The 25,894-nt window shown below is 48.7% G+C and overlaps 1 protein-coding gene across 4 annotated transcripts in view; it reads left to right on the top strand.

Annotated features, from left to right (window-relative positions):
* Positions 1-25,894, top strand: part of EHBP1L1 (EH domain binding protein 1 like 1) — a 43,275-nt gene that overhangs the window by 9,794 nt on the left and 7,587 nt on the right. The window contains exons 1-15 of one of the 4 annotated variants that reach the window (XM_081892210.1): positions 518-831; positions 3,450-3,507; positions 3,737-3,832; positions 4,590-4,643; positions 5,882-6,060; positions 7,166-7,320; positions 9,129-9,164; positions 10,478-10,570; positions 12,466-12,805; positions 16,320-18,078; positions 19,543-19,712; positions 20,579-20,627; positions 21,340-22,611; positions 25,047-25,101; positions 25,303-25,379. In XM_081892210.1, coding sequence (XP_081748336.1) covers positions 3,791-3,832; positions 4,590-4,643; positions 5,882-6,060; positions 7,166-7,320; positions 9,129-9,164; positions 10,478-10,570; positions 12,466-12,805; positions 16,320-18,078; positions 19,543-19,712; positions 20,579-20,627; positions 21,340-22,611; positions 25,047-25,101; positions 25,303-25,379 — 4,281 coding nt within the window. In that variant the 5' untranslated portion in view covers positions 518-831; positions 3,450-3,507; positions 3,737-3,790. Of the gene's footprint in view, positions 1-517; positions 832-3,449; positions 3,508-3,736; positions 3,833-4,589; positions 4,644-5,881; positions 6,061-7,165; positions 7,321-9,128; positions 9,165-10,477; positions 10,571-12,465; positions 12,806-16,319; positions 18,079-19,542; positions 19,713-20,578; positions 20,628-21,339; positions 22,612-25,046; positions 25,102-25,302; positions 25,380-25,894 lie in introns of those variants that run through there. The other 3 variants (XM_081892208.1, XM_081892209.1, XM_081892211.1) reach the window with 3 other exon arrangements.

Genomic DNA, 25,894 nt, shown 5'->3' with positions numbered 1-25,894 from the left:
GTAACTAAGAGGATCTGAAATATTTTCCTTGAGGCTTGGATTTGCTTTATTCTGAATTGTCTTATTTGATGTTTTAGTGTGTTGTAAACTGCTTTGAGATGTGTTCTCTAAAATATAAAGTGTTATAGAAATGCAATGAAAAATAACGGAATGAGGCACCTGGGTAACATTTAGGGGACTAGCCTAGTCCCCTTAGTCCAATAACTGTATACCACTGCTCAGAACATGCCTCAGGATCTTCACATGTTCTTCCTGGCAAAGAGGAAGCCAGGACACCTGGGTCCTTTTCAGAACCAGGGAAGGCTGTTGGGTTAAATTCGGTTTGATCCTAAACTTCAGGTGGGGAGAGGAGCTTTATCTGAGAGGGTGCGTGCTAAAGAGCAAAGACTCCTGATTCGATTTGAGAAATGAAGGAAAGTGTGATCAGGCCTGAAGGGCAGCAGTGGGGCTGGTCTCCTTTGACACCCATGTTGGCTGGGTGCGACCTGGCCCAGCTCCGAGGAGGATCAGAGCCGCGCCCGGTGAAGTCTGGGAAGGGGAAGATAAAGCTTCCCACCGAAATAACCTCTGTGCTGCTGAGCCAGAGTTCAAGTTACTGCCTGGCCCCAGAGCTTCTTGGTTTCAAAAGCCCACTCCGGAAAGGAAAATGAGGAAGTCTTCCTTTCCGCTGCCCCACAGAAGCCACGGGTTCCCTTCCACATGCTAGCAAAGAAGTCATTTTCTGCCGAGAATCAGCTCAAGAAGCTGGTGTGGTCCTTGAAGCTTGTGCACCTGACAAAGTGGGCTTCAGCCCACAAAAGCTTATGCCAAGTTTGGTCAACTCTATCCCAGGTTATCCAAGGCTGACATATGCCCAACTGAAGGCTTTGTTAGCTTTTATAAGATGCTGTTTTTGCTGCAAGAGACTAACCCTCTGTCGAATTTGAAGGCCTGAGGGATGGCTAGAACAGCCCTCCTAAGCCTTCACTGGTGCTCACAGCTCAGGGCATTATAACCTTAAACTCTCTCCTGGTTTTTCGATTGTGTTTTCTTCCTGTATATTTTCATGTTTCGATATGCCTTTTAGTATTGTTGCAGGCCGCCTCAAGACTTGGAAGTGGGGAGGCAACATTGAAATGTTTAAAATAAATAAATGGTGGGATATAAAGTGGCAGTTAAGGCCTCAGTCCGTATGGAGACGTAGGCCGCAATCAAACCATACGTTTAAAGCAGTGTGGAGCCACTTTAAACAGTCATGGCTTCTCCCAAATAATTATTGGAGTTGTGGTTTGTTACAGTGCTGGGAATTGTCAGGAGACCCCTATTTCCCCTCACAGGGTTATAATTCATAGTTCCCTGTGAAGAATGATTGTTTGGGGGAAGCTACAACTTTAAACAAAGTGGTATCATATTGTTTTAAATGTAAGGTGTGGATGCAGCCTTACATTGGAACAAGTCCCAGACCCTCCCAAGTGTCCCTATTTTCCAGGGACATTTCCGGATTTATAGAAACCATCCTGGTTTCTGATTTGGTCCTGGAATATCCCACTTTTCCTTAGGATGTCCCTATTTTCATTAGAGAAATGTTGGCAGGTATGTGGCCACAAGCCAAGGAGATACACACTTTAGGAGACATTTGGAGGCAGCCTTGTTTTAAATGTTTAATGTTTTATTAGATTTTGATATATAGTGGTACCTCGGTTTTCTAACGTAATCCGTTCCAGAAGACCGTTCAGCTTCCGAAACGTTTGAAAACCAAGGTGCAAGGGGAGAATTTCAATTTCAATGGAGAAAATAGAAAAACACACAGCGGAAGCTGTTCAACTTCCAAGGTGCATTCAAAAACGGAAGCATTTACTTCCGGGTTTTCGGCATTCAAAAACTGAAACGCTCGAGAACCGAGGTACCACTGTATGTTGGAAGTCACCCTGAGTGGCTGGGGCAACACAGTCAAATGGGCAGAGTATAAATAATAAAACAACCACCACTACCACAACAAGTTGTTGTTGTTGTTGTTGTTAAATAGGATCTCCTTATTTTTATCAGATAAATATTGGAGGGTATGAAGTCCCAATGAACTCAGAGGAATTTGCACAGGACTTTGTACTTTGAATGCTAACAAAATATATTTTAGATTCAGGTAGGTAGCCGTGTTGGTCTGACGCAGTCGAAATAAAAAAATTGCCCAGTAGCACCTTAGAGATCAACTACAGTAACAGGGGGTTTTTATTTAGTCATTGCATTTATATGCCGCCTTTCTGCCAAGGCACCCATTAAAAAGTACTAACACACACACAGACACACTTGACCACTTCAGTCAACGGACCTGGCACGGCTACAGGCGCCACATAGTACTCCTTGTGCATTTGTAAGTACTCAATATTTTAGTGTGGCAGCACCTAACTTGGGAACTCCCTGCCTATTGGCATTAGGCAAGCGCCTTCACTGTACTCTTTTCAGCACCTGCTGAAAACATTTTTGTTCAGACAAGCCTACCCGGATATTTAGAAAGTTTATGCAAGTCTTAATCTGTTTTTCGTTTATTATTATTAGGAGGGAAATAGTGTAGCAGCAAAATCAGAAGCTGGGCATTGCTTGTAATGGAACTGAGGAGTAACACCACTGCCCCACACCCCATACTGGGAATGCAATAGCAGCAGTGGTGGGCTATTAAGCAGAAGAGATGACAATGTACCAAGTCATCCCCTAATTCCACCAGTACATGCCTGGTTGGCCTGGGGGGCGGATCACAGCTTCCCTTTTTTCCTGAAACCAACTTGGGGAAGAGACTAGCCAAAGAGTTTCTTCTTCAGAATGGCATGCAAGAGCAACTTTCCCAGAAGTCAAATTTGAACTGGAATGAGGGGGGCACTTGCCACCACTGAAACAGAGTCCAAGAGTAGTAGCATCAATTTTTTTTTTAAAAAAACTGTCTAGTAGCACCTTAGAGACCGACTAAGTTTGTTCTGGGTATAAGCTTTAGTGTGCATGCACACGTATCTGAAAAAGTGTGCATGCACACAGAAGCTTATACCCAGAACAAACTTACCATAATTCAATTTGTTTTAGATGCAGTGCTTTTCCCCTTCAAAAAATGTTTAGGGGTACTTTCATTTTCTACCCATATTGAAATACTGCCCTTCAATGAGGCCAAACTTAGATTCACAAAATGTTTAGAGGTATGTGTACCCCTGCGGCCCCCCAGAAAAAAGCACTGTTTAGCAGTTTTTAGATATTTTAAATACTGTAGGTTGTTGTTGTTTTATTTGTACCCCATCTATCTGACTGGGTTGCCCCAGCCAGACAGGGATATATAAAAGTAATCAAGGTGCATCTGTAGAGCCAGAGGTTCCCCATCTCTGCCTTAGGCCTAAGAACAGGTAGAGGTACGTGGCCTATACATCTCTATGGGTTCTAGTATGTTTGCCTCTTTGTTCTTGTTTCTGAATTGTCTTCTCTCCCAATGCCAGGCAGCCCGACAAGCTGGTTGTGGTCTGGACCCGAAGGAACCGGCGGATCTGCTCTAAGGTATGTTGACTTTCTCAACTATGGCGGGGTTTGGCCTCCGCCTTCCCCAACCTGGGACCCTCCTGCAGCTGACCGGGGTGGATGGAAGCTGTATAGATAAAAACATCTGGCAAGCCCAAGGTTGGGGAAGGCTGCCTTAAGGTGCGGGGTCCAAATCCCAGCAGAAGCTGCACCTCTGGAGGCACCAGTTGATGTTTTAGCTTGTTCTTATCTGCTTTTCCACCTGCAGGCTCATGGCTGGCAGCCAGGGATCAAGAACCCCTATAGGGGTACTGTGGTGTGGATGGTACCTGAAAATGTGGACATCATGGTGACGCTTTATCGGGTATGGCAGCCACAGTGCTGGGAGTCTGTTGTGGGCTCTATGACTGACACAAGGAAGGCCTTAGGAGGAGGAAGATTTCTGCCGCATCCACATCACACATTTAAAATGCCATGATACCATTTTAAACAGTCATGGCTTCCCCCAAATAAATTATGGAAGCTTTAGTGTGTTAAGGGTGCTGATTATTGTTAGAGGACCCCTTATTCCTCTCACAAAGCTATAATTATCAATCCTTCTTTACAGGGAACTCTGGGTATTGTAACTCTGGGAAGAGGGTAAGGGTCTTCTAACAACTCTCAAATCGCTTAACAAGCTACCAAAATTCTCTGGGGAAAGCCATTTACTGTTTAAACTGGTGTCATAGTGCTTTTGTTTTGCGTCAGTGTGGCCTTCGATAATGCATTTGAAAAAGAAAGAGGGTCGTGCGAGTATACATAGACTGTAGCCTACTGTACAAAGTTAATATTTACGTTTGTTTTTCTGCCTATTTTCCCACTGGACCTGCCCACTGCTGGCATGTCCCCACTCCCCACCCCACAGAAGTTTGCCTAGACAGGAATGTGGCCCTCAGTTCCCCACCTTGGAGAGCCACTGCCAGTCAGAGCAGGCAATATTGTGCTAGATGGATAAACAGTATGATCTCCTAGAAAGAGGCTTGGTTATCCTAGACGGAGGGTGCTTGTGATCAGATTACAGCCCTAGGCATTGTATGTTCAGACCCTCACACCAGGTGACCTTCTTCTCATTGCTTTTCCAGGATCCCCATGTAGAGGAATATGAAGACAAGGACTGGACCTTCGTGATTGAAAACGTATGTGGAAGTGAACCTGTTTCTGGGAGCCTCAAATGTGGGCCTTGGTGGGCCTGGGAATAGGAACTAGGAGGAGGCAGGGGTCCTTTTGTCTAAAGCTGTGGGCATCTTTTCTTGCCAGGAGTGTCCCTTGCCCAGCAATACAGACCTGTATTGATTGAGCTCTAAAAAAGCAAAAGGATGCCCTCACCTCAGGCAGCAATGACAGGCCTTGTCAATGTCCCTGATTTTTCACTCTGGGGTTGTGGTTGTGATGCCGTGCCAGTCTTAGTGCCTCTGGCAGCTTACAACTCCATCGAGGATCTGTGTGTTCCCTCTCTCCCTCCCAGCTCTGTGATCCTGTAGCCATTTTAAACTATCCAACGGGCCGCCATGTCTGAAGTGGAGCTGACTTGCATCCTGCTGCTCCAAAGAGACTAGAACTGAATGGGTGGAATTTGCAGAGAAACGGCTTCCTATGCCAGGCTGTTGGACAGCAAAGCAGGCTGCCTCAGATGGCTCCGGGCTCTTTTTTTCTGGAGGTTTTTAGGCAGAGAGATGTCATAGTTGCAAGATTCCTGCATGATCTCCAAGGCGCCTTAGAACTATAGAACTCTATGATTCAACCACTGAAGGCCCCACTATATGAGCCAAGTCAGGGCAAGGAAGCAGGGATGGGCAATCTCAGGCCCAAGGGAATGAGATGTGGCCCTCCAGGCCTCTCTGTCTGGCCCTCAGAATTCTCCTCAGGCCATGCCCCTCACACACCCCAAGTGTTCTTGCCTGGCAGGAACGTGGCCTTTAAACTGACAAAGCCTCTCACTTGCCTGGATGGAGGGTAGAGAGATGGGTAGCGACATGTAGAAACTAGACTACTGCACAAAGATAATATTTACATTCAAGGCTCCTCCCACATTTACTGAGATGTTCCCTCCGGGAGGTTTCCCAAAAGGGAAAGCAGCCCTCAGGCTGGAAAACATTCCCCAGTGTTAAAGGTGGAAAGGAAGTACAGTATTTTGACTTGGTCCCAGGCAGATGATGGCAATGAGGGCAATTTTCTGATAGCCAGAGACATGAGATTGTGGCTGAGTATGAGTTCCTAATGGTGGGGAGGAGGCATGCAGGGATAAGGGGTTTGAAAGCCATGCATTGTGGGAGGAATAAGGGGCAAGTGGGAAAGGCGAGTTTGTGAATATGTGCGCAGAGAGAATATCAGTTGTCCTAAGCAGAAATCATGACTGTTAACGCCCTCACGCCAGGAATCGAAGGGGCACCGGAAGGTCCTGGCTTCTGTGGATGTGAACCTCAAGCGCTTTGCCAGCACCACACCCACCCAAGTGGACCTGAAGCTTAATCTGAAGCCACGGTCGGTGAAGGTGGTGGCCGCCACACTGCAGCTCACCCTCTCTTGCGTCTTCCTCCGGGAGGGGAAAGCCACGTGAGTGCTGCCTTTCGGGGAGAGGGTCGTGGCGGGAGGACCTCCTCCCTTTTAAAAATGAGGCTATCCTGGAATCCTTTGTTGCCCTCTCTTTGGGGAAAGCACCATAGCACTTCCTTGGCCTCCAGAAGATCCTCGGTTCAATGCCTGCCATCTCCAGTTGGAAGGATCAGGTGGAAGAAGATGGGAAAAGACTCTTCCCTACTACAGACTCTGGAGAATGGCTGCTGGTCAGAGCAGGCAATATTGGGCTAGATGGTCTTGGCCAAAGGTAGCTTCGCATCAGGGCCCATTAACTCAGGAGTTGGAGCACCTCCTCTGAATGTTGATAACAATCTTTCGGTTGTAGGGGATGGAAAAGGAAGGCAGTTAGCGAGACAGGAACTTTGGAGAGTCACCACTAGACAGAATAACATTTATTTATTTACTTATTTTGCATCCTGCCCTTTACCAGCAGGTCTTGGGTGGTTCACAACATAAAACCATGATATAAAAACACAAAATCGAATAAATTATTCTTTATTAGATTTATATACTGCCCCTCATCACAAGATCTCAGGGTGGTCCACAGGATAAAATGCAAGGTAAAAAACACGAGTAAATAGTTAAAACAAAACTAACTAAACAACACCTCCCCCTTCCCACAAACACATTTAAAAGGTTGTAGGATACTAATCCGCCAAGGGCCTGTTTGAAGAAGAACATTTTCGCCTGAACCTCCCTGGGGAGGGCAATCCACAAATGCAGAAAAGGCCAGTTCTTGTGTTGCCACCCTCTGAGCATCACATGAAGAAGGGCTCAGATGATGAACGCAGAGTCCAGGGTCGGTTTATATGGGGAGAGGCAGTCCTTGAAGTATTGCGGTCTTAAGCCGTTTAAGGCTTTATAGGTCAAAACCAGCACTTGGAATTGGTTGAAGAAAGTACTTGGCTAGATGAATAAACAGCTTCCTATCTTCCTATAGTAAGATCTACAATAACTGGATTGGCATCCATTGTTCAGGGAGCAGGGGAGTCACTTTTGGCCAAAAATGTCCTGGTGAGGGTGGATGATGGAAAAGCAGCTGGCTTCTTGTGACATTCCTTTAACCCTTTCACCTTTGCAGGGATGAGGACATGCAAAGTCTGGCAAGCCTGATGAGCGTCAAACCCTCCGATATCGCCAACCTGGAGGACTTCGCTGACAGCGAAGAGGAGTCAGAGGAAGCCCCGAAGAAGAGCCGCCAAGAGGATAGTGCAAGCCAGGGGGCATCGTCTAAAGGTGGGGGGACCCTTCTGTGCCAGAAACCTACATTTCTTGGGCACAGCCCTGCAGATCTCTTTCATCAACGAAAGAGGGATGCCAGCATTTTCCCTCCAGTCTTGGAAGTCGCCCCCTCCGTCTCCACTCCTGGTTCCTGGAACCAGAGCTAATTGTTCCTTGCTAGAGCTTGAATTGGAGTGAGCGAGTTGCTTGGGTTCTGTCAAAGTTCACTTTAGTTAATTTGCAGGTGAGCTGAGGTCTTTTGTGGAGCTTTGGCCTGGCCCATCAGCTCTTGGTTTTCCAAGACTCTTTGTAAATCATTAACTTGCTGAACCATTGAGGTCTTGCCATATGTTTTTACTTGGCTCTTATCAAGTGTAGTTTGAATTGCCAGTGCCGTTGCTTAAGAGAAATTAATGAAAATGAAGCTAAGCAAAAGGGTGGCCAAACTCTAAACCCAAGGGTGGGGAACCCATGGCCAGATGTTGCTGGACACCAGCTCGTATCAGCCCCAACCAGCATGACTGGTGGTCAGGGATGATAAAGAGTTGTCATCCAGCAACCTTGAGGTGGGGGGCTGCTGGTTCCCACTCTCTGGTTTAGGTTTTATTGTTTTCATTATATTTTTCTCTGTATTAACCTTGCTTACTTACTGTCAGCTGCCTTGGAGACCTGATGTCGGGTAGAAAGGCATCATATAAACAAATTAAAGTGGGAGACTAGCACTAAAACAGTATCTTATCGCCGATGGCCCTGACCATTGTCCCTGTTGGCTGGGCCTGGTGGGATCTGAAGTCACAACTTCTGGAAGACAGCAAGTTTCCCATGGCTGGCTTAGGGTTACATCTATGAGCCTTGGGCTTATGTACTTCCCCTTCGGGAGATTGGAATATTTTCCTTCTCCTTCAAACTCATCCAAGCCTCTTTACATCTGCACTTGGGGGAACTCTGGTTAGTCTATGGCTAGTTCAGGATCAAACTGTGGTTTATGATTCTGGCTTCTTCATTATCTATAGTTTAAACTAACCAGTGTTTCCCTGACTTCATACCTATGTAACAGGGAACTTTGCTTAGTTTAAAAGCACAAGTGGCCATGCCAGAGGAGGAGAGAGGGAAGGTTGCAACCGTTGTTCAGTGGAGCCTTGTAAAAAAAGCTCATAAAAGTTACAAGGCTGCCATTTTTTACTAGCCTGCTAAGAAGCTACCTGCTTGCATTTCCATGCTCTCTCTGGAGGAGGAGAAACATGTAAATACAGTGAAAACCAAGCTGACTAGCAGAGGAGGGATGGAGTGAACTATCCATCTTCTCCTATCCCACTGCGTTTCCATGCTGGTTGTGCTGGGTATACTCTGTACTTCCTCTTCCCTCAGAAGGTCAGGATCCAGAGGATGATGAGAAAGATGCTTCTCTGCCTGAGACCCCAAGAACCGCTGCCAGTCAGAGCAGGTCATACTGGGCTAGATGGAGAAAAAAAATCTCACTGGGTATAATGCAGGTTCTGTCCCCACTTCCTCCTATTGGACAGCACAATCACAAAATTTCCCACCCCATCAAACATCCATTGGCTTTCTGGACTCTCTTTGCTTTTCCTTCTCAAAAGATACCGTGTCTTTCTTGCCTGGCTGGGAGCATCGTTGTGCTTTTCAAATGTCCCTTTTCCAAATTTAATTACTCATGCATGCCCTGCCCTCTTCCTAGAATCTGCTGTATCATTGCTCACCTTCCCCCACAGTGCTTCTCCACCAGTGATTTCGCATTTGCTTCTGCCTTTAAGTCACTCTCTCTCTTTTTATTCTCTGTCTGTCTGTCTGTTTCATCCATTCAGGATTTCTCCAAAACGTGTTGACGGACTATTTTGCAGGTAGGCGTAGGCAGACGCCCAAGGTTTGCTTAGCACCATTGAACCATCGTTTTCATAATCTGGCTGGAACTCAACCTCTGTGACTTTCTCCCAATGCATACTGGGGAACTTGTGACTCATGCTCACAATTGTGGCTGCTTATTCGGAGGGTGTTGCCTGTTGCGGGTTGATTAGCATGCAGCAGAGAATAATTGTGATTGTGTAATGCAGCCTTCCCCAACATGGTGCCCTTTCAGAGCAAGGCCAGCAGATGTATTTTAGCATAAGAGGTGGTGTTCTATTTTGTGTGCATGAGAGAGAGAGATTGCAATCTAAATCAGGGGTTGCCCACATGGTTCCTGTGGGTGCAGTGGCACCCTTGAGGTCATTCCTGCTGCCCACAAAGTCTCTTGAGCCAATTAGCAAGGCCTTTTGAAAAGTACATACAGCTAAAGGAAGAAGTTGGAAGAGTGTCACTCTTTCCCACTTCCTCTTTCAGCTCTATGGGCTCTTCAAGGCTCAGCTTAACTCCACAGAATCCGGCTTTTACCCAGATCTCTTGAAAAAGCAAAATGTGAGCATGTGCTCTCTCTGCCACTCTGCCAAAGAGGGGGGTGGGGTGGGGACTGATGTGGGAAAAGGGGAGAGAAGCGAATGGAGGTGACCACAGCAGTCGCTCCCAAGGCCAAATGTGATCATAGTTGGTGATCCCTCATCCAAATGATGGTAGTAGTAGGAGAGGAAGGGGACAAAATGAAGAGGTGGGATGGATTGCAAGGGTCAGTCCTTTGCAAGCCTGTGTTGTGGTTTCATTTCAGTTGGGAAGGGGCTCTAAAGGATTGAGGCTTCACAAGGCGAGAGGGAAAAAGAGAGAGCGGGCAGCCTTCTGCGAGGAAGTTCCAGTCACAAATAGCAGTGTGTTCTTGTGTTGTCATTGTTGTTTCCAGAGGGACTCTTTAGCTCCGCATCTCCTGCATCTAGCAGGGGGACTAAAATGACTGCAAAGGGACCAGGTAGTTTAGGGGCTGCTCTGGGAGTGTTTGGCATTCGGTACAGGCAGTAGATTAAGATTAGAACATGTGAAGAGCTCTAAAGTTGGATTAGGCCAAAGGCTGGGGGGGGGGTGCATCTGGTCCAGCCCTCTGTTCTCCCAGTGGCCAACCAGATGCCTCAAAGGGAAGCCTAAAAGCAGGAGCTGAACACAACAGCAGCTTGTGACCCCCGGTAACTGGCATTCAGAGGTAGAAAACTGCCATTGTGGCTAGTAGCCACGGATAGCCTTATCCTCCATGAATTGTATCTAATCCCCTTTATCTCTCCTCCTCCTAATGCAGACACTTCACGGGACCTGAACACTCTGGCCGAGGAAGAGGAGGATCCGTCTGCTCAGAGCACGTTGGCAACAGCTGCCCCTTCCAGGAAGGAAGGTAAGCGGGAGGAAGGAGTCTGCCTACCAAAGTTTGCTGCATCCCTTGTTCTGCAGGGGAGTGGGCTGGGCAGAGGGGAGAAGTCGGCCACATCCACACCATACGTTGAAAGTGCTTTTAGCAGCCAAGGCTTCCTCCAAAGAATCCTGGAAACAGTAGTTTGCTGAGTGTTGTTAGGGGACTCCTCATAGAGCCACATGTTCAGGCACCCTTGATGGACCGCAACTCCCAGAATTCTTTGCAGGGGGAGCAATGACTGTTAAAGTGATAGAAGTGATTGGTGTCAAAGTGATGCTTTGACTGATGACTGAAGGGGTGTGTTACTGGCAAGGGTGAGAAGCAGATGTAAGGGAAGAAGCGGGTTTCATTTGTGGTAGAGAAGATTAAAAAGGATAAATATTTGAAGCAGTTTTTTGCCAGGTCTAGACCCATGATTGAGCACCTCCTGCTTGCCCGCCTTACTGGGTCTAGCACAGGTCCCCATTTAGCTTGCAGTGTTAGCTTGCAAAAACTACACCTGCTTCTCCCACACCTGAGAAGTTGTCACATAGATTGCGGTTGTCAACAAGCAGTTGGCATCCTGAAAGTGTGCTCCCAGTTGTTTCTTAGCAAGGGAGGTTTGCTATCACTACCACCAGTCAGATGATAGGCATGAACTTCAAGCCTGCTGAGGTCGGCTGCATTGTGAAGTGACCTCCTGGGCACTCTGTAGCACAGTCAATCAGTCAGCTCTGATCAGCTGTGACTGCAAGTCCTGCTAGGATCTTCCTTTGAACTTAAGCTGGACTGCGAAGGAAAAATGGGCTACCTGATGTTGTGATGGTATCAAGTGATTGGCAAGGCGGACTGTTAGGGAAGCCAGGATCCAGCTAGCTTAGACCATCTAGCTCCACATTGTCTCACGGTGTGGCTCTCTTAAGGGTCCAGGGAGGAAGCCCCAATGGGATGCAGAAGGTCCCAGTTTGAATTCCCAGCATCTCCAGTTTAAAAAGAACGTAGGAACGTAGCAAGCTACCTTATATGGAATTAGACCATTTGTCCATCTAGCGTTGTGTTGTCCACACTGGCAGGCAGCAGCTCTCCAGGCTTTCAGGCAAAAATATACCAAGAACAAGAACTCCAACTTAATAACAAGAACTCCAACTTATTTAATGCTTTTTCAGGCAAAAATAACACAGAAGAAAGCATTATATCAGGGAAGGTTGCTTTGCGAAAAATGTGCAACGTGTTAGGCAAAACTGCACACGAGACTGTGTCTATTAGGAGAAATTTTGCACAAAATGCCAATGAGTTTTCATTGTTTTTTGTTTTTTTAATGCAAACTGATGTGGAAACAGAACTTCAGATGGGGTAAATGAGAAACTGAAAGAAATGGATTTATAAGCTAAGCGAATATATAGAGTTAGCAAAAACTAACAGCAGCCATAAGATCCCAAACAAATCAAAATTTAAAATTAGAATGGAATTGCTTTGAAGAATACATGGAAAAAAACTGTTCTAAAAAGAATATGTTAATATGCATAGATTAAATATGTAAAGTAGATGTAAGAATATGAATAAGTAGGTAAAGCAAAGATGAAAATGAAACCAGGAATGGTTGTAAGAGATGAAGATTCTTAGAAATGCAGTGAAATAATCAAATAAAAAATTAAGGAAGTCGAGCCATGTTGGAGGGAGGTCATGGGGGTGGGTAGGGTGCCCTTTTTGAGTTTGTAGGGACTATATGTATAATATGTATATTTGTGTTGTTTGTTGTTATGTGTATTGTGTTATTTATTTGAACTTTTTGAATTAAAAAATATATTTTTTTTTTTAAAAAAGAAACTGAAAGAAATGGATTTTGACTTATTTGCCCATCCCTCCCAACACCTGAGCTCTTCTCTCTTGCCCCATAGCTGTTGCTGAGGTTCCCAAGAAACCATTTGGTGCTGTTCCCAGTGGCACCATTGCCCCCTTGGACAGCCTTCCACCTGTGGCAGAGCCAGCCCCTACCATCTCTGGGGCGGCACCCTTTGCAGTAAGTGGTGCAGAGTGTGCTGGGAGTGTGGGGCACGGAGGGGCAAGTGGTGTGTTGCCAGGAGGAGCGACTGGACCCTCAGGAGGCCCGGACACCCAGAACCAAGCTGCGGGGACATTCTCAGAGTTGGCACAGGCAGGGGCTGAAGAAGAGAAGGAAGAGAAAGGACCCAAACTGCTCCGGGGACAGCTGGTGCCATTGGACGGCACAGAAGTTAGGTGAGTGCTGCTTTATGGGGAGACAGGGGAAGTTGGGCATGTGGGTCCTGTCGCAGAATTTGAAAGAAGAAGCATCTGTTTGGGTCTGAGCAAAGGGACAAGATGCGACATTGCATGCATTTCTCGTGGCTGCTTGTTTTTCTCTCTGTCTTAATAAACGTCACTGATAGAAGCTTCCTTTTGGGTGCAAATTTGGTGGGGTTGGGGTGTTTTGAAAAAAGAAAAATGGGACTGTGGAACTGAGGATGGGCTTAAATCCCCCTTCCGTGTGTTCAAAACGGTCCCAACCCTCTCCTTTCTGCTACAACTTCTATTGTTAAAAGGTGTGGGGGATGAATTTTATTTGAGATCCACATCTGTTTTGGCCCTGGGCTCTGTTCTTTGCTCTTGCTTTCATGCTGTCTCCCTCCACATCCACACCATAACATTCAAAGTACAGTGGTACCTCGGGTTAAGTACTTAATTCGTTCCGGAGGTCCGTTCTTAACCTGAAGCACCACTTTAGCCTATGGGGCCTCCTGCTGCCGCCGCACCGCCGGAGCACAATTTCTGTTCTCATCCTGAAGCAAAGTTCTTAACCTGAGGTACTATTTCTGGGTTAGCAGAGTCTGTAACCTGAAGCGTATGTAACCTGAAGCATATGTAACCCGAGGTACCACTGTACTCTTATATCACTTTAACCGTCATGGCTTCCCCCAAAGGATCCTGGGAAGTGTAGTTAGTTAAGGGTGCTACTGAGAGCTATTAGGAGCCCTCCTCCTCCCCTCACAGAGCTAGAGTTTTCAGAATAGATCTTCTCTGAGGCTTCTAGCCCTGTGAGGGGCCCCCTGACAACTCTCAACACCCCAAACAAACTACAGTTCCCTGGATTATTATTATTTTGGGGGGAAGCCATGGTTGCTTAAAGCATTACCATAGCATTTAAAATGAATCATGCAGATGCCCCCCCCTTCATTGCTTCCTTCCTTTGTTTCTTTCTTTCACGCTCTCGTTGGACACAGGAAGTGCAGAATCCCTCGTGCTTTGTTGTCTGCCTGATCCGCTGAGGAAGGCGCCTCTATTTATTTTGGGCGGGCCTGAAATGCATGTGGTAGCAAAGGAGCAAAGTGAGACGGACAGCTGCGAGTTTTGCTTCTCCTTTCTTTGGGTGTGAAGCTGCTTGCCAGATATAGCTGCTTGTCCCTGCTCCCCCACCCCCAAGGCTAGGAAGAAGTAAGACTGTTCCACTCGCAGGAAGAAAAGAGAAGTTTGCTCGCAGGAGGAACGGGAAGTGAGAGGCCTCTCGGGGCAGGGAGGGGTTGGGGAGAGGGGAATTCAGCTGTTTAGAAGGACGAGGGTGGGGCTGGGAAGAAAGCAGGACAATGCACTGCCCCATTGCAAGAAATATATTCCCTCCTCCCCAGCACTGTTCTTTAAAACGAGTCTCGGCTACATGGCTTTGCTTAGGTGTGTGTGGGAGGGGGCAATTTCAAAGCCTCCATATACCAGTTGTTGGGAGTCTCAAGCTCAGGTCTTGCTTTCAGGCTTCCCATAGTGGTCATCTGGTTAGATTAGATCAAGGTTTCCCAAAGGGTTTCCAACAGTTGTGTTTTGGGGGGTGTGTGTTTTGGACTACAATTCCCATCATCCCTGACCACTGGTCCTGCTAGCTGGTGGTGATGGGAGTTGTAGTCCAAAGCCAGCTGGAGACCCAAGTTTGGGAAATCCTGGATTAGACAAATTTATGGAGAGTGAGGCTGTCTGTGGCCTCCAGGATCAGAGACAGGATGCCTCTAACACACCACTTGCTGGGAATCACAAGCAGGGAAAGCTGGTGTTGCTCTCTGGTCCTGCTTGCTGGCTTCCACTGGTCTCCTGCTTTGCCTCTGTAGGGAACTTTAAAACAACAGCAACAAAACCAAACCCCTTTTGTTGCGAAGGGTTCTGGGTTGTTGTGCAAGAGGGCAGTCAGTTGCTCTGATTCACTTTGTGGTAGCAGATTTTGCACGAGTTTCTCCTTATCTTCTCGTAAGAAGAGCCTGGCTACTTGGTCAGACTAAAGGGCTACCTAGTGTCCAGCATCTGGTCAGATGTCCCAGTGGGAAGTCCAGTGCAGGGACCCCTCTCCAATGCTGCTCCTCAAAGAGCAATGCCACTTCTGATGCTGGAGGGCATATGTCGTCACCGTGGCTAGTAGCCATCGATAGCTTTACCCTCCTCAAACTTCTCTAATCCCACTTTAAATATGCCTGTATGGGTGACCGTCACTGCATCTTGTTGCAGTGAGTTCCATAAATTTAGACTATTCCATAAGTTAGCTATTTTATTTGCAGCATTTCTTTGCTGCTTCATAACGTAACATCCTCTGGGCGCTTTGAAATAAACATGTAGAAAGTGTTTAATAACCTAAATGGATGGGCAGCATAATCCCTTGCATGGATCAGTGCTCAAATTATGGTTGGAGGAGGAGCTGTAGGGTCCCATAATGACACCCACAAATCCCAACTCAGTCATATCATACCCCTCCCTTGTTAAGGAGGTGGGCAGCAAGTTCTCTTTATCTTCCTTCATATTTCAAACACTGGCAGGGGTGATCTAGAGCTAGCTTTGGGCAGGGGTCATCTGTAAAAGAACCTGAAGTTCTTATTATTCTTACTCTTATTCTTATTAAAACGTGTGTACCACCCTTCATTCATAAATCTCAGGGCGGTTCACAACATAAACTTGCAATATAAAAAACACAAAACATATTAAAAATAAGAACAAAAACTCCCACAACACATTTTAAAGGACATCCGATATAGTTGTTTGAGTGTGGCTTACAGTGCTTAGATGGGTCCATTCTACACCATAGGAATGCTCTGAATTAAGAATGGGGAATTTTTGGCCTTCTAGACATTGTGGGTCTCCCAACTCCCATCTTTCCTTACCTTTGACTGTGTGGTCTGGGGCTGATGGGAGCTGGAGTCCAGCAACATCTGGAGGGTCCTTGGAATGAATAATTCCATTCACAAAGAACAGGGGTAGCCAATGGTCAGGAGCTGATGGAAGCTGTAGTGCAAAAACAGGAGGACTGCAGGTTCCCTATCAGTGTTGGTGAGGTCATTTTTCTGACTTGCTTTCTCTGCCCTTGTCTCTCCTGTTTCCCAAACATGCCTGTCTTTTCCATTTCTCTCTGGACTTTTGCACTGTCCTGTACCATTTCCCAATGCTTGCTTCTGCTAACCTGCAAAAAACAAACAGGGCTGCTGTTGCCCAGGGTCAGTCTAGAAGGCAGCAGTGTTGGGGAAGTGATGGTTGTTGTTTTTCGCATGCACATGCAGGCAGTGAAGTGGGTCTCAGAGCAGAGATGGAGAGTTAGGACCCCAAGGGAGAATGCTGGTAGGAAAACAGAAAAGGTTGAGGCTGGGAAACAGTGGTGGCTCCATCCCAACTCTCACCCAGGAAGGGGTTTGAACTTTTCATTGGCAGAAGTAAGATGTGTTGTCCTTTTGGGGCCAATTTCTCAGGACTTGCCTTTCTTGCTTGCTTCCAGGCCTGGCGATATCTGGAAACCCAGAGAGCAGAACCCTCTTCCTGTGCCACAGAGGAGGAAGAAGAGCCCCCCCAGGGGACCTCCAGGCCCAGGGCCCACAGATTCCCCTCTCTCGCCTCCGTTGGCACCTGAGGCCCCCCCTGTGCGGAAACGCAGGCTGGAGAAGATGCCGCTGTCCCCAGAGTCTCCAAGCCCCTTGGCAGAGGTGGCTACACCTTTGGTGGAGGACAGCTCCAACCCCCACAGTGTGCCCTGTGCCCCAGATAGCCCGCCTAGGGAAAGACTAGGCCTCAGGAGCCTGACAGAAAGACCCTCCTCTCCCACCCATGGTTCTGTGGTGATGTATTTTGCAGAAGACTCAGCCCTCGCTGAACACAGGCCCCTCCTAGTCACCGACGACGCAGAGTCCATGGGGTCGTCTTCGGATGCGGCCTTCATGGCCTTGTCTCCCCTCATGGGGCCTTCCCCCATGGCTGCTTTTTTTGGAGAAGCAGCGACTAGCGCAGCAAGAGATCCATCCCTGTTGGCAGTTGCTCCTGTCTTGCCTGGTGGGGGTAGCGCTGTGGTGAAGATGGAGCGATGGGGAGGGGGGACATGGACTCCTGGAGATGGCAGCCTGCCTGAGGTACCCCCGTTTGGCCCAACAAGGAGTGGGGTGGAGGAGGAGGAGGGGGTTGCTTTCAAAGGAGAGCTTTCTGATGGCGAGCTGGGCTGTGCAGTGGAAAATATGCCCCCTTTGGAACTGGAGAGGGAGCAGATTGAGGCTGAAACCAGCCAGGAGGCATGTGAAGCTGTTTCTGTCGAGGAGGCTCCTAAACAGGAGGAAAGTTGGATAGAGGACAAAACAGAGATGGGCTGTTGCCAAGTGTCTGAGGGGCTTGAAGGCCCCAGCCCACCAATAAGCCTTTCCCCAGAAGCGCCCCTGCAGCAGGTGGAATTTGTGCCAGAGGAAGATTTGGCTGGGGTGGGTGGCAGCGGCCTTCAAACCTTGCCAGACTCGCCACTGTCTCCTGCAAGGGAGGGCAGGGAAGAGGTGGAAGAGGTGAGCATGGCAGAGATGCCCGTCCCGGTCCTCACTTCCCCACCCAGTCCTGAGAGGAGTAGGGATGTGGGTGACAAAACGGCAGCTGCTGAGAGCAGTCTCCAAAGCCCACCGGAAGGCTCGGCGTTTTCAGGACCGGAGGAGGGAGAGGCAGGTGATAGGAGGAATGCTGAGGGGAGAAGAGCTTCCGGAGGGACCTCTCAGGAGGAGGCGGCAGAAGAGGAAGCTGCTCAAGTGGAAGGTATGGCTTCTGAGGATGGAGAAGAGCAGGGCAAAGAAGAACATGGCAAAGAGGAAGGGCCAGAAGGTGTTCTGGAGACGGCAGCAGCAGCGGAGTCGCACAAGCCAGATGGGGACAGGAGGAGTGAGGCGTCGGGCCTGGAATTTCCAGAGAGCAGTGCCCCCAGCTTAAATGGGGCAGGGATGGGCCAAGAATGGCTGAAGAGCTGCAGTCCGTCAGACAGCAGAGAGGTCAAGGCAGAAAAAGCATCCAGCACAGAGGCAGATAATTTGCCACTGGGGAACAAAGAGCAAGCGGTAGTCTTGACTGAAGCTCCTCACCCCCCAAGTCCTCCATCACCTCAGGGCCCTGCCTTACCTCTCCCAGCTCCCCGCTCCCTCAAGGAGAGGAGTGCCCGGTCCAGCCAGGAAACTCTGGCACCAGTCCCCCCACCCCGTGGCACAGCAACAGACCTTGGAGCTCAAGGCGAATCCCAGGTACAGAAGGCCGCGCCATGCCATCCTCCTTACTGTCGACAACCCATGGCCAATTCTCTCCCCTGTTTTCTCAATGTGCAGCTAACTCTGGTTTTGTTGTGGGACACTCCCTGCTTTGTATATAAGGAAGTGGTGATAGGAGGGCCGAGGTCAGACCATGGTGGTTGGAGCCTTGTTGTAAGATAACTTGAAACTATGGGATCCCAGAACCTCATTCCTTTTAAATGTGTTCGATTCTGGAGCAGTGAGTGTTGAACCTTACCAGTTAAACTGGGTGCGGGATTTGGAGCAGGAAGGGTCCTGCTGAGACAGAAGAGGCAGAGCTCATGATGGCTCCTAATTTCCTCCTGTGGGGAGGGGTGGCAGGAATACAGTGTAGAGCAGAAGACTTACAGAGACCCAGCTGGGGCTCCCAGCGATCATAGCATGCTGCAGAGGGACAGGTGAAGCAGCGTGCCCCATGGCCACTGCCCATGGGCAGGTTCAGGGATATTTGCTGGTTTGTTGCTTGCATCCTGGCCTATATAGAAAGCTGCCTTATACCAAGTCAGACCCTTGGCCCATCAAGCTCAGTGTTGTCTCTGCAATGACTGGCAGCAGCTCTCCCAAGATTTCAGGCAAGCAGGAATTTCTCCCAGCCCTATCTAGATATGCTGGGGATTGAAACAGGGACCTTCTGCATGCAAAGCAGAAAGCTACAGCCGTCCTGCATGTATATACCGGTACTTGTGTGTGTGTGCGCTTCTGTCTTTGTGTCTCTGTGTTGGTTCCAACAAGCTCAGTAGAGCAGATTGGCCAACAGTACCATATCCCACGCATGGCAGTACACAATAGTGTGCAGGAAAGAGTAACAATAGTAGGCAGAAAAACAATAGAATTCATTTTTTTAAATGCTCGATGCATCCCAAAGGCAAATGGAAAGGTCCTTTACCTGGTGCTTCAATGTGGGGAGCATCTGAGTGTTATTTGAAAGGGAGTTAGGGAGTTCCATGACACGTGTGTGTGTGTGTGTGTGTGTGTGTGTGTGAGAGAGAGAGAGAGAGAGAGAGAGAGAGAGAGAGAGAGAGAGAGAGAATGAATGAATGGCTGAATGGCTGTGTTGCTGTCCACCCAGCAGAAGCTAACACTGGGACAATGAGCTGAGCATCTTGAGCAGACCTTAATAGTTGTATATCCATCTTAACCCTTGTGCGTGAACAAGCATACTGAAATGCTGATAGACCCAATTAGCAGTGGCTGGATGGCATGCAAGCGCGATCTTCACTGCTACTTTCCCCAGGCATTGTCGCTCCCACCAGCCTCGGCCAATGTGGCTGACAGCCAAGAACGATGGGAGTTGTGGCCCAGCAACACCCCACCCGTGACCTAGAAAGTTTTGCCACAATTGTGGGTGCAGGGAGGGAGCTATCAGTGTCCCTTCACCCAGACCCATGACCAGCTTCTCCCCTCCCCCACCCTTTTTAGGTTGACTCCCCCACCAGCCCATCGCTTGTGAGTTCCAGCCAGTCCTTGCTGGAGTGGTGTCAGGAAGTGACGGCAGGCTCCCGGGGCGTCCGCATCACCAACTTCACCACGTCTTGGCGCAATGGGCTGGCATTCTGTGCCATCCTCCATCACTTCCACCCAGAGAAGATGTGAGTTGTTGTCTTGCGTGCAGAGCTGCTGTTCTGATGGGAGCCCATGGTGGCGGCTGCGTGGCTGTTTCACTGTGGCAGAGAACCGACACGTAAGGGAGCTGTCCTGATGGCAGACCCAAAGGTCTAGTGTCCTGCCTGTGGCTCTTACAGTTAACCTAGTTAAAGAATGTTGTCTGGATTCATTATCTCTTCTAGAAGATCAGTGTAGTAGAAGCGGCCTGCCTTCTATCAAGTCACACCATTGGTCCAGCTAGTTCTGTAATGCGTAGACTTTCTGTAGCAGGAAAATCTCCCAACCCTACTTGGAGATGCCAGGGATGGAACCTGGGACCTCCTCCATTGAAAGCCCCTGAACTATGGGCCTTTCCCATTGAATTTATGTGCATCTACATGTTCCAGAAACCTCAACAAATCTGCCTTTGAGGAGATACTGCAGGAAATGTGAAGAACTTGAGAATCTGCCTTAGAATCATAGAACTATAGAAGGGTCGTCTAGTCTTGCAAAGCTAGGCTTGCAGGGCACCATGAATGCACCCCTCAAAGCCAGCCAATGGGTAGGGGTTGCTCCAGTGGTGCAAAAGGCTTTGTTGGAGGGAGGAGAGCCCCCTGTGACTGGGGTGGGGAGGAGGGTGTCTACTGGCCTGAGCAATGAAACATCCAGAAGCATAGGGATAGGCAAGAGATCAAGGCACCCGGGGATAGACTGTTTTAAGCAGAGGTAACGAGAAGAGGTTGGGGGTCATTGTGGCAGTAGGGCCAAGTACGGCCAGTGGTGGTGGTGGTGATAGAAAGTTTTGGGGTCCCAGGTGATCCAGGTCAAAGCCCGCTCACAGACTATGCTTCTCCTCCCTTCCCACCTTCAGCAATTACGAAGCCCTGGACCCGCTTGATATCAAAGAGAACAATAAACTGGTGAGTCTGTAGCTCCAGCTTTCCTTGAGCCAGAAGAAATTGGGCCAGGCTGTTGCTTGGACATGCTTTAGAGGGACACCTTTAACATAGGGAGGTCCCAAGGCCTTGTTGGGGAGAGGTTCGCATCCTTAGCTGAGCTATTGAGTTTCTGGATGGCCTTAAGTTAAAGTTACTCTAGGCTGACTACCTCACAGGGTTGTTCTGAGGATAAATAATTCAGAAAACTCTGGGGTGGCCCAGAGTGGACAAAACAGGTGCAGGAGGCCTCTGTTTCTCTCAGCCCTCCCAGATGTAAAACAAGTAATAGTGTCAAGTATCCCCACTCAGCCCTGAAGCTCCCTAGTGACCTTGGGCCAGTCACTTACTCTCAGCCTACCTCACAGAATTGTTGTGAGGATGAAATGGGGAGAACTATATATGCCACCTTGAGCTCATTGGAGGAAAGGTGAGATGATAGATAGATAGATAGATAGATAGATAGATAGATAGATAGATAGATAGATGATAGATAGATAGATAGATAGATAGATAGATAGATAGATAGATGATAGATAGATATGCATAAAAGTTTTTTTAGCCCTTGTAAAATGCAGTAGGGGAGGAGGAGAACATGATAATAAATAAAACCCTGCTGTGGAAAAAGCCCTTTGGTTAGGAAAAGGCTTTAACAGGCTCTTTGAGTTCCTCTCTCTTTCTCTTCTTCCATAATCAGGCCTTTGATGGCTTTGCCTCACTGGGGATCTCCCGGGTGATGGACCCTGCCGACATGGTTTTCCTGGCTGTGCCCGACCGGCTAATCGTCATGACATACCTGTGCCAAATCCGGGCTTTTTTCACCGGGCAAGAGCTGAACGTGGTGCAGTTTGCCGCCAACAGCAACCAGACCACCTACAAGGTGGGCAAATTCGACACGGACTCGTCTGGCTCCATTGATCCCGTCGACTTCTACTCCCAGCACCTCCACCTTGCCGCCTCCCAGACAGAGCAGCCCGGTGGGTCGGGCGCAGAGGACTCGGGGGTGGCAAAGGCATCCAGCACCATGCCAGAGGAAGGCCAGAAGCCAAAGTTGGAGGATGCTGCCCCCCAGCATTCTCAGAATGAGGAGAAGGCAGTTGCTGCAAAGGATTCTGGGAAGGCAGTTGTGACAGAGGACAAGGTGGCGGAAGCCAACAGTGCTGAGCCGCTACAGCCTGTGGAACTAGATCGGGCCCATGAGGCAGTGAACATGGCGGAAGCTGACAAGAAGGGAATTGTCAATGGTGCAGCCGTCAAGCCAGCCGACGAAGCCACACCAGAGCCCCTCAGAACTGTGGACTGTAAAGCTGAGGGTGCGAATTCTGATGAGAAGGCTGTGGCTGAGAGTACTGCAGACACACAGTCTCTTCCCACTAAGGCGGAGACCTCCCAATCTGATGGGAACGCACTTGTTAATGGCACTGCAGCCGATTCAGCCATGGAACGTGGGGCCAGTTTTCAGGCCCAAGTGGATTCTAGGACTGAGGCCCCAACGCCTGGTGCACAAACTGTGGCTAATGGCACTGAAGCCAGTCAAAACCCTGAACAGCAGGAAGAGGTCTCTGCCCTGAGCGACACTGAGACTGCTGCCTCAAAGCCCGATGGGAAGCTGCTGGCCAATGGGGCTACTCTCGCTCAGGGTGCGGAAGCAGAGGCTTCTGAGACAGAAGCTGCAAGGCCTGAGGGGAAGCCGCCCACCAGCAATGGGGAGAAGCTGGTTCCCCCTCCGCGGCTGAAGCGGATTGCGTCGCGGGGCAGCATCGAACGCCCCTTGCAGCGTGCGCTCTCCACAGGGAGCCAAGGCCCAGTAGCCCCTCCACGCTCCCACGCTGCCAAGTCCACCTTCGCCCATGTGCGGGATGCAGACCTGGTGAAGAAGCGGCGCTCACGGCTCAAGAGCGAGTCCTTGTCGATGGACGAGGGGGAGCCGGGGAGCCCGGTTGAGGACCCTGCCAGGCGGCTGGCCATGGTGAGTGGAGCTCCCAGGGAGACACTGAACAAGCTTGCTTGGGCATGTTGCCGGGTTAATGTTGCATGGCCGCTTTTTTATCATTGCACTTCTGGTTTTGCTAACCCCTTGCCCTGCTGAACTAAGAGCTTTTATAGCATGGGATGCTTGATCTAGGAGGGTCTAACCTAGGCCTGGCTTTGGCCCTGCAACTGCTTCGGATCCAAGCTTCTGGCTTTGAAAAACGTGCTGCTTGCTGTGGAGAGAGTGCTGCTGGGCATGTGCAGAGTTGCATTTCTATCAGCACAGCCACAGATACCTATTTGGCTTCCAGGCAGCATTGAACTCTGGCACTGGTCTCCTGCTTTTGAAATGTGGTGGTTGGGTTTGATGGACAGGTTTCGAGAACTGGGCCTTTTTGGCTGCCTTTTGTAACAGCTGCCCTCCTCTTGGAACACTGCTTGGATTTCGTGAATCAAACTGGGTGCATTGGTGGTGTGGTGCTGTCCCGTGTCTTGGAAGTTTAGCTGCACAGCCTTTGATTCCTTCTAACCCTGGTATTAGGGACCTTGTGGCCCTGCAAATGTTCTTAGACAGCAACTAGTGTCATCATTGGCTGTGCTGACTGGGGCAGATTGGAGTTGCAGTTAGGCAAAAACTGGAAGAGCTGCAGGTCTCCCTGTCTCTGCCCTAACCTGATTTTCTGTTCTGTTTCTCATTGGGGAACGGGTTGTTCTGTGTGGTTTTTGCTCTGTCCACAGATGAACTAATAACAATTAGCTTAAAATTTTGTGTGCCTCTCACTTTTGAGTTGTCCTGGTGAACTACTAATCATTTTATTAATTAATAAAATAAAAACTTCTCTGTACTTGGGGTATGTGTGCTTGTGCACGATATCCAGCCATTTTAGATGGCAAAGTGAATTGGGGAACTGTAGCTGTGTGAGGGGAATTGGAGTTTTCCTAATGACTCTCAGCACCCTTAACAAACTACAGCTCCCAGAATTCTTTGTGTGGAAGCCATGTCTGTTTAAAGTAGCAGTGCAGTACTTTAAATTTATGGTGCGAGTGTGGCCAGAATCTGTTTTAGCTATGCCTTGTGCAGGGTTGGCACTGGGGTTGGTATCATGATGCAGCTGCCAAGGCCTACACCCCTGCAGAGGGAAGACTGTCGATTCTCAGAGCCTTTTGGCCCAAAAGGAAATGGGGTGGGGGGAGCCATACAGAGGCCATCTTGATGGAAACCTGGAGCCAGCACTGATCTTCTGCTTCCCAAGTACGTGCCTTTTATGTGCACTGCTTCTATGCTTGGTTTGCTAATTTTAGTGCAGGCAGCTAGGCTGGATGCACCTGCTGTAGAATAGTCTGCTAGTAATGGGCTGTAGGTCATGTTTTCATCTTCAGTTCAAAAGATCAGGAAGGAGGTAATGGGAAATATACTCACCTCTGGCAGACACCCAGGAGAGCAGCTTCCCGTATCAGGAAGGAGGTAATGGGAAATATACTCACCTCTGGCAGACACCCAGGAGAGCAGCTTCCCGTCAGAGCAGACAATATCAGGCCAGACAGATAAAGTCTGACCTCTTTCCTTTAATGCCTTCGTCACCTCTCTGCATTTGCAGCTGATCAGGGCAGCTTGCAACACCCCTTACTGGCTGGTTTCTCCTCAAGGCTTGCTCGGTTGCCAGCCATCTCCATGTTTCCATGTTCCTTTATGAATGTGCCATCGCACGGTGAAAGCATAAAGACCATAGAACTGTCTAGGCAAAAATTCTGACTGAAAACTTGCAATTTCTCACCTCCAGACATTGCATTAAAACAACTCCTGTCAGTCCCATCGCTGATGGCCAAGGCTTATGGAAATTGCAGTTCAGTAATGTCTGGAGGGCCAAAGGTTCCCCACCCTCTTAAGGCAATACTAATCTGTTGTTTGTTTAAATCAGGCATTGGCAAACTCAGCCCTCCAGATGTTTTGGGACTACAATTTCCATCATCCCTGACCACTAGTTGTGCTAGCTAGGGATCATGGGAGTTGTAGTCCCAAAACATCTGAAGGGCCGAGGTTGCCTATGCCTGGTTTAAATGTATAAATTAAACACTTGCTCTGCTGCTCTGTAGCAGCTTGGGAGCCTCCAGATATCTTGGACTCAACACCTGCAAGGAGGGCTGGGGCAGATGGGAGTTGTAGTCCACATCTTCTGGTGCACACCGGGTTTGGGAGGTTGGGGTGCCAACTCATGGTGCCTTCTAGTTGAGACTCCAGGTCTCATCAGCCTAGGCAATGTGGCACGTGGCCGCAGGTGATCGGAGCTAGGCTCCCACAACATTTGGGGGGGGGGGATGTAGCCTCTCCACATCTGTCTCCTGACTCTGTTCAACATTTTTCAAAGATGAAAGTTACATGACTCTGTTTGCTTTGCTGAGACCCAATTTCCTCTCTCTCCCTCCCTCTCCCAGGAGGATGTTAGCGATGGGGGCTCAAGACCCCGACCAAAAGTTCAGCGGCACCCAGGTGAGTTTGGATCCTTGCAGAGTTGGTAGGCTGGAACTAAAGAGGTGGGCAGCTTGCTTTTTCCTCCATCTCCCAAATGTCTCTGAAGGGTCCCCTGAATAAGCAGGTGCTCTGGTCTGAATACCCCTTCTATCTACCCCAGCCCCACAAAAAAACTTGTAATTAGCTCAGACTGGTTATCTTTGCCTCTCTTCTTCACAGCCCCTCCAACTGCTACCTCCCAGGAACTGCCCCAGGACACCAGCCTGAAGATCAGCACCAATGAAGAAGAGATTCTGGTAAGATAATGGGAACAATTGGGCCTCATGAGCTTAGAATCGCTTTTGGAGCAAGATCTGATTTAAAACGAAACTGCCTCATTTGAAAGCAGCCTTTCTCTGATTAGCAGCTGCTTCAGTTGGTAAAAAAGGTGCACCAGAAAAAGGAAGCTAGTCCTCTAACACCACAGCTTTTATAAAATACACATTCCCCCCCCCCAAAAAAAGAGGAGACTTTAATCCTAAAATCTGATCCATCTCTGCCCTCATAGGTGTCCCTTTTTGCCTGGCTGGGGGCTCTTTAACAACGGCATGAAAAGCGTGAATAACTGGAGACTAATTGCAGCTATTATTAACCATTTAGTTAAACATAACTAAATGGAGCCTCCGTGTCCTAAGGCAACTTACCTCTGATTTCCCAGATTATGAGGACAAACCGTAGTCAAAATTCAGCTCCTTGTGTCCATGAGCTTCTCAGAAACATTGGACTGACTACTGCTGATTATAAGTGTCTTGATCTAGATAAAACTTTGGTT

This window comes from Podarcis melisellensis, assembly GCF_964234715.1.
Source record: "Podarcis melisellensis genome assembly, chromosome: 16".
NCBI lineage: Eukaryota > Metazoa > Chordata > Lepidosauria > Squamata > Lacertidae > Podarcis > Podarcis melisellensis.
The sequence above is the reverse complement of the archived record's forward strand: the minus strand, read 5'-3'. Positions and strand labels throughout refer to the sequence as shown.